Genomic DNA, 8,553 nt, shown 5'->3' with positions numbered 1-8,553 from the left:
TGCTGTTTGGGGAGGGTTTTTTGGAAGGGCCATCCTGCGTGACACTGCAGTGACACTCCTAGATGGGCCCGGTGTTTGTGTCGGCCACTAGGGTCGCTAATCTTACTCACACAGCTACCTCATTGCGCCTCTTTTTTTCTTTGCGTCATGTGCTGTTTGGGGAGGGTTTTTTGGAAGGGACATCCTGCGTGACACTGCAGTGCCACTCCTAGATGGGCCCGGTGTTTGTGTCGGCCACTAGGGTCGCTTATCTTACTCACACAGCGACCTCGGTGCAAATTTTAGGACTAAAAATAATATTGTGAGGTGTGAGGTATTCAGAATAGACTGAAAATGAGTGTAAATTATGGTTTTTGAGGTTAATACTTTGGGATCAAAATGACCCCCAAATTCTATGATTTAAGCTGTTTTTTAGTGTTTTTTGAAAAAAACACCCGAATCCAAAACACACCCGAATCCGACAAAAAAAATTCGGTGAGGTTTTGCCAAAACGCGTTCGAACCCAAAACACGGCCGCGGAACCGAACCCAAAACCAAAACACAAAACCCGAAAAATTTCAGGCGCTCATCTCTAGTAATCACCTGACTCTGTCCCATGCACAGGAGCTACCCCTGTAAGCTACCATTGTGATGTAATAATGGCTCTCTGCTACAGTACCTCTGTTAGCTGTCATGATGATGTAATAATGGGTCTCCGTACAGTAAATGCTGGGGACTTACCATCTCTCACTCAGACACAAGTTTGGCTCATTACAGGCTATAACTGTACTGATCGTTGTGTGCGTTTACAGAGATGTTAGCATTGCTACCTCTCTTATTTATCATATTTGGGCTGTGCCGGCCTGAGGAGAGACCTTTGGAAAAGATAAGGTATGTGACTATCCCAGCGATACTGAAAGGAATCTCTGCAAAGATGATAGTGGAGAGCACCATATGTAGTACAAGCTGCGGAATAGGCACAAGGATTGAGAGCAGATGCATAGTCGACAAGGATGGCATGCATATTGACTGTGAAAAGGTGGCCGTTGAGTGCGTGATCAGCTGGATGTGCGGCCTGAGAACATACACCAGGACTGTTGGGGATTCCTTTAATATGACCTGTTTCGATCTAGTAGAATCTAAAACAGACCCAGAGACCTTGGACTTTTATTGGAGAGTAGCCAGGGGAAGAATGACAACGGAGGATGAGGCCTTCAACCCTATAAAGTTAGGGGGTTACATGGTGGAGTTTCCATACGTCCTCGAGAGTCATGCTGGGACGTATCGCTGTGACATCTACAGCAAGAAAGAAAGGAAGCTAGTTCAACGCCTGGATTTTGGCTTAAAGGTGCGGAACCCTAAGGCTGCCAGTCTCAACACCGAGCAGCTTGTCGCAAGGAGCCAAATGGTGAAAGCGGCAATAACACAGGGACGCAAAAGACCACTTACTCTAGTGCGTGAAACACTCACGCTAAAAGAACTACTTCTGATCATCCTGGTAGTTGGCATCATTACTGGGCTATTGGCAGGTTGCTTTTATGCTTTAATACGTTGGTGTGTGAACAAATGGAAAAACCTGGATCGTGAGAGGGACCTGGAGAATGGTGAATTTGATATTTAGGAGCCCATTACACCGGAGAGGCAAAACATGCAAACATTACTGCCTGGTCTCCATGGAGCTCCAGATTTCGCTGGCCAGCCTCAGGCCTGCTTGAGACCACATTCCTGCCTCCATCCCTCTTCAGAAACCACTGGTCAAGCTTCAGCATGCTCCAGAGAATGTTAGCCAGCCTTCAGCCCCACCAGATACTGCTGACCATCCTATAGGTGCTCCAGAGACCATGGGTCTGCCTCCAGGACGCTCAAGCAAGAACTCCAGATACCACTGGCCGGCCTCCAGCCCACTCCAGAGACAGCTCCAGAGGCATTTGTACATTTTCTCCCATGGTATGAATAAAGATCTTTTATGCACCTACTCAGATCCTTTTATTCCGTGTTGTTACAGCTGTAATATTAGTAGTGTTATTTGCAGACCCATAGGTGTCAGCCATGTGTGATGGAGGTTAGTCCACACAATTAATATTTTAACCAGGGATTTGTTAGTTAACCAGGTAAAACAGTAAGATGTGAGACAGAGGGTTAATGCAGCACAATGCATGAACATGCACTATAATACACATCCAGCAAGGAGTGGGTTAATGCAGGTGCTATGTGTTGGAGATCGCACCTACAGATATGTGCAGTGGTGGTAGTGGAAAGCACTGGGAGGTAAATAGAGGTGGCATTGTAGCTATAGGGGTACCCTGTGGCATCACTAAGGTCGTGACACCTGTTGCACTGAATATAATCCATGTGCAGGCCCAAAAAGAGGGCGTGACATAAGGGGGAGGGGCATGACCTCAGGGAGAAGAAGTGTGGCCTCATGGGACATCCTGTTTTCATAACTCTGGGGGCGTGCCTGACATTCACGGACAAGCTAGGCTGCTTCCGGAGACTTCCTGCACCTCAGTATTCCCGTAAGACCAGTATGGCAGTGAGTATCGTCTGCTCCAATTACACACACACACACCATGGATTACTACCCGTCTATTGGACAAATACCAATCAGTTACAAGCCGTAGTTGCAGGAGTGTTTTTTCATATAGTAATCCATGGTGTGTGTAATTGGAGCAGACGATACTCACTGCCATACGGCTCTTACGGGAATACCCGTCTATTGGACAAATGCCTATTAGTTACAAGCCGTAGTTGCAGGAGTCTCTGTTTAGATAGCAGTCTTTACTACAGTATGTGAAATCTCAGAGCGCTTCATAGCGTGGGAGATCCCAGTCCCTGAAAGCAGCCTTCGCGCCACTGACACTAAAGTTTACTGTGTGGCGCCGGGGTCCTGATTAGGACTTGGGTGGACTGGCCGGTGATCTTCCCAGCGGGTGGTGCCCAGACCCAAGGAGAAGCCAGATCAAATGCTGTCAGCAAGAGGCAGAAAAGTGAGCTCCCCACCTTCCTGCTGTGTCTGAAATACATTCATGAGAGACTGCAGAGCTGGACTAGACTGCAAACAGGTCTGTAGAGTCTAGCCACTTTTCACATATATCTCTGGAGAACCCATCAGTACTTATGCAAGTTGCAGTCATCATATTAATTTATAGAGACATAAAAATAACCCTGAGCCCCATCCCATAGCCTAGCCATAACCCTCCCCCTAGTGCCAACCCTCCCATCCCACTACCTATCCTTAACCCTCCAACCAGTGCCTAACCTTAACCCTTCTGTCCCGAGGCCTAACTCTAACCCTCCCGCCAGTGCCTAACCTTAACCCTCACATCCTGCAGACTAACCCTAACCCTCCCCCTAGTGCTTACATGTGGGTACACACTGGCAGATATCTACAGACAGATCAGGCAGTTACATGCGCCACCCAGTTGCGTTGTCAATCCCCGCCGGCTGCTGCAGGAAGTGTACAGTGATTGGCTGACCAACCGTACACACAAAACAATGCATCAGTATATCTGTAGATATATTGGTCATCGTCTGTGCTGCAGGGTCAACATGATATGTCTGTGAATGAAGGCGTTCACAGACATATCGTTGGTACACACTACCGTTATATCGGCTGTTACTCTAACCCTCCCGTCCCGCAGACTAACACTAACCCTCCCCCTAGTGCCTTACCCTAACCCTGCTGTCCCGCATCCTAACACTAACCCTCCCCTATCGCAGCCTCTCCCTCCCCTCCCATAGCCTAAACCTAATCCTCCTCCCAGTGCCTAATCCCCCTTCCCCCTTACTTACATCAGAAAGCTGACTGTCGGGATTCGTGCGTGAGAATTCTGAGCGGTTTCGGGATTCTGGCACTGGTTTTCTGACTGCCAACATCTTGATCATCAAGTTGCCAACTACAGGGGACATTTACTAAGCAGTGATAAGAGCGGAGAAGTGAGCCAGTGGAGAATTTGGTAACATCTATAATTTGCATACTATAACATGATACAGATCTGCTGATTGGTTGATGGGGCAACTTCTCCACTGGCTCACTTCTCCGCTCTTAACATAGCTTAGTAATACCCCTTTTCCACTACCATTAAAAACAGGGGTAAATGCGCGGGGGCACGCATATACCCGTGTTTTTTCCTAGTGGAAATGGCTTCCCCGGCAAATTCCCGGATCAAGTGATCTGGGAATCCTACCCGGGTATCTTGCCGGGTTGAACACGTGTTCAAAGTCCCGGTAAGCTCTGTAGTGTGAACGGGAGCCGTGTCAAGGCGACACGGCTCCCGTTCACAGTGTATGGAAGGGTGACGCTGGGAGATCATGTGATTTCCAAGCACCGCCCCTGCCGCTTCAGCAGCAGCGTCACCAACCCGGCAATATGCCGGGTTGGTGAGCACTGTGGGAAAGGGGGCTGTAGCACGGGTCGCAGCCGTGTCAGGCTCCAGACTGTGACCCGTGCTACAGATTGAAAAGGGATATAAATGTCCCCCTTCATCCCTAGAAATCGGATGAGGACCCTATGCCACAACGCTTCTAATAAGTATATGGAAACTGGTCAACATTTTCAGTGAATTAATTAAAAACTAACCTTCTTTTATTAGTTAATCCAGAGGGGAATTTGTACAGAAAGACTAAGGGGCCCATTTATCAAAGATAGCACATTTTACACATAAAAACCGGTACAAAATTAGGAAAGGGGCGTGGACACGGGTAAAGGGGGCATGGCTACTCCCCTTTTCCTATACTTTCAATAGAAGTTTGGAGAGCCAAAAATCGGTACAGACCATTAAAAGAAGGTACTGTTCCTGCCAAAAAGGTAAAGTTGGACGGTATGCAATTGTATCAGCTGAATGTATGATCCAGTTTCGGAGCCCGTGCCTGGGATGTGCTGCAAGGACCGTCGGGGTCTGAGCATGACCCTGAGCCTGTGAGGACCAAAGACTTGGGCCAAGTGGTTCTTATCTGCCATCAAATTCTATGTTAAATTTAATGAGGGGGCACGCACAGATGAGGGCTGTGATTGTGTTTGTGGATATGGGAGTTAGGACATGGGTGAGCAGCTGGCACAGCAGTGGCCAGTCAAATACGGTATGCCCAGAATATGAATACAATTCTACTTAAGTGCAAGCCCTATGTGGTGGTGGTGGTGGTGGTGGGGGGGGGGTCGGGTCAATCCATATTCATGGTCACACAGTGTATTAATGTCTTTAAAATAGATTATATACACTTCCAGTGTGTTTGATAGCACTGGAGGTGTATCTAAGCGATCATAAAGACATTATTACACTATCTTGCTCTTTAACCACTTAACTGATGATTTTTTTCACCCCAAAAAAAGCTCTAAAATTGTCAGGTGTTTTGATGAGTGGATTAGGTGAAGAACATGAATTTAACCTTATCCAAAATGATTCTAGTTAAAAAAACAAAAAAAAAAACATTTTTCTCAAACATTGGAACATCAGTCGGAAATATCGGTGACATTGAAACATAGGTAACATCACGGCCTTACTTTTTACCCCCAAGACAGCTGCCAGGTACACGGGGGATGTCATGTCTGGGGGTGGCTTGGGGGCAAGGAGGTTTGTTTTACACTTTCCCCTGCGGCTACCATTGTCTGCAGCCTCTGGGTGGGGGGTCCTGCCATGCTGACCGACCAGGTCAGATAAAACACTTTCTGGTATGGTCGCATCTCATACGACCATGCCAGGCAAGTGGTTAAATATATCATGGTGCTTGGCACCAAGATTGATCTTGCCTCCGGGCAACTGGGATTAAGTTACGCCACTGCATCCTATCCTATCATGTGCCATTTGACTTTGGTTGCCAAAGTAGTCACATGACACTATCAAACGTCCCAAAAATGATAAATCATTTATTGCAGCCACAGGAAACAAACCAAGAAAAATGGTAATTACCAAAATTCTACCTATAAATTGCTATAGTAACTAAATCCATGTAATGAGAAGAATCACGTTATACTCTTTATCTACTACATTGGCAGGCCTACTGCAAGCCTGCTAACTCTGATAACACAGGGCAACTATTCTGAAGGTAAATCAGCTTGCTGACCACATGGACCAAGCGGGGACTGTTTTTACACAGAGTTTGCAGTTCTGCACTTTGGACGTGATCTCTCCTTTACTTTAGGCACAGGAAACCGTTGCATGCTGAACACAGGGAACCACTGCGACTTTGAAGCAGCCTCCCCATTGGATAGTAAGCTCATTGGCTATACAGTGTGTATCAGACTCCTGCCACTGGTGTTGGATCAAAACACCATTTAAGTGATCATGAATAGATGGCTCTGCCCAGCCAGTTGGAATAATCATATTTGGGTACAACATTACCAACTCATTCACATTTTTGGCGGCTGTAATCTTGCTGTCATCTAATATGGTTTTCATAGTTTTGCTTCTAAACATATCATCTCAGTGGTCTCACATTCATTATATGCACCTCCATGTCACTAATGCATTGGTGAGATACTCCCACTTTCTAACCAGACTTATTTAAACATGCATCCAAGGACATAAGTCTATTAATATATATGTGGTTTGTTACACCGATGTATCCCTTTGCTTTCGTTGCTGGCTATGAGTTGCGGCATAGCGTTTCTCAGAGGGAGTGTGCTATTAGCATTACACCAGATTAGTACATAGGGGTAGTAGGCAGAGTTGCTACAGCTGCCTGTTAATAGAAAGAGCCGGCACAGGGTTGTAAACAAGGATAGCGGGAGCTTGTATGGCGGCAGCAGCAGTATGCGTATGCACACTCCCGTGATTAATAGCACACAATGGATAAAGCTGTGGCTGCGATAGGCTGCACCAGTGGCGTAACTAGGCATTTTAGCGCTGTGTGCAAGAAACGGCATTGGCAGCCCCCCCCCCATGTAAGATAGGAGCAGTGCGCGCAAAAATATATATAGGGGCGTGGCTTCATGGGAAGGGGCGTGGCCACAAAATAATACCAATTCGTACTACGGTGCACAGTAGTCTCCATTATTCAAATTACGCTGCACAGTAGCGCCACTACACTAGGTAGAGCCCCTTTTACACATTACAGCAGACAGTCCCCCTTTTTACACATTATGGCAGACAGCTTCCCCTTTTTACACATTACGGCAGACAGCGTCCCCTTTTTACACATTACGGTAGACAACGTCCCCTTTTTTACACATTACGGCAGACAGCATCCCCTTTTTACACATTACGGCAGACAGAGTCCCCTTTTTACACATTATGGCAGACAGCGTCCCCTTTTTACACATTACGGCAGACAGCGTCCCCTTTTTACACATTACGGCAGACAGCGTCCCCTTTTTTACACATTATGGCAGACAGCGTCCCCTTTTTACAGATTACGGCAGACAGCGTCCCCCATTTTACACATTACGGCAGACAATGTCCCCCTTTTTACACATTACTGCAGGCAGCGTCCCCTGTTTTACACATTACGGCAGCCAGTCCCCCTTTTTACACATTGCAGCAGACAGCGTCCCCTTTTTACACATTGCGGCAGACAGCATCCCCCTTTTTACACATTACGGCAGACAGTATCCCCTTTTTACACATTACAGCAGACAACGTCCCCCTTTTACACATTACGGCAGACAACGTCCCCCTTTTTACACATTACTGCAGGCAGCGTCCTCTTTTTTACACATTACGGCAGCCAGTCCCCCTTTTTACACATTGCAGCAGACAGCGTCCCCTTTTTACACATTGCGGCAGACAGCATCCCCCTTTTTACACATTACGGCAGACAGTATCCCCTTTTTACACATTACGGCAGACAACATCCCCCCTTTTACACATTACGGCAGACAACGTCCCCCTTTTTACACATTACGACAGGCAGCGTCCCCTTTTTAAACATTGCGGCAGACAGCGTCCCCTTTTTACACATTACGGCAGACAGCGTCCCCTTTTTTACACATTATGGCAGACAGCTTCCCCTTTTTTACAGATTACGTCAGACAGCGTCCCCCTTTTTACACATTACGGCAGACAACGTCCCCCTTTTTACACATTACGGCAGGCAGCATCCCCTTTTTTACACATTACGGCAGCCAGTCCCCCTTTTTACACATTGCGGCAGACAGCATCCCCTTTTTACACATTAAGGCAGCCAGCGTCCCCCTTTTTACACATTGCGGCAGACAGGATAGAGAAATAAAGAGAGAGAGAGAGAGCGCGACACACACAGAGAGACAAAGAGAGACAGAGACAGAGAGATATACTTACCATCTCTCCCTGCTGGCAGTCAAGCTCCTTGTGCTGGCAGCTCCGGATGCAGAGGGGAAGGAGGAGGAGGGAGTGGGACTGGAGCCGCAGCAGCGCTATGTAATTGGTAGTAGCGCCGCTGTAGCAGTCCCCTCTCCTTCCGTATTGGCTGCCCGGCGCTGCTGTGAATGCTGGGATGGAGGAACCGCATCCCAGCATTCATATGAGCGCCGGGCAGCCAATACGGAAGGAGAGGGGACAGCTGCAGCGGCGCTACTACCAATTACATAGCGCTGCTGTGGCTCCAGTCCCCCTCCCTCCTCCTCCTTCTCCGCTTTCTCCAGCGGCTGCTCTCTCCTCA

At 47.6% G+C, this 8,553-nt stretch overlaps 1 protein-coding gene across 1 annotated transcript; it reads left to right on the top strand.

The window, feature by feature from the left end:
- The first annotated feature begins 793 nt into the window (after window positions 1–793).
- Window positions 794–1,600, top strand: LOC134910883 (transmembrane protein 81-like). The gene has a single exon (XM_063919269.1). The coding sequence runs from the start codon at window positions 794–796 to the stop codon at window positions 1,598–1,600; it is 807 nt and encodes a 268-aa protein (XP_063775339.1).
- The last annotated feature ends 6,953 nt before the right edge of the window (window positions 1,601–8,553 follow it).

Source organism: Pseudophryne corroboree, chromosome 4, assembly GCF_028390025.1.
Source record: "Pseudophryne corroboree isolate aPseCor3 chromosome 4, aPseCor3.hap2, whole genome shotgun sequence".
Classification (NCBI taxonomy): Eukaryota; Metazoa; Chordata; class Amphibia; order Anura; family Myobatrachidae; genus Pseudophryne; species Pseudophryne corroboree.
Note: the sequence above shows the minus strand (reverse complement) of the source record. Positions and strands in the feature narration are given on the sequence as shown.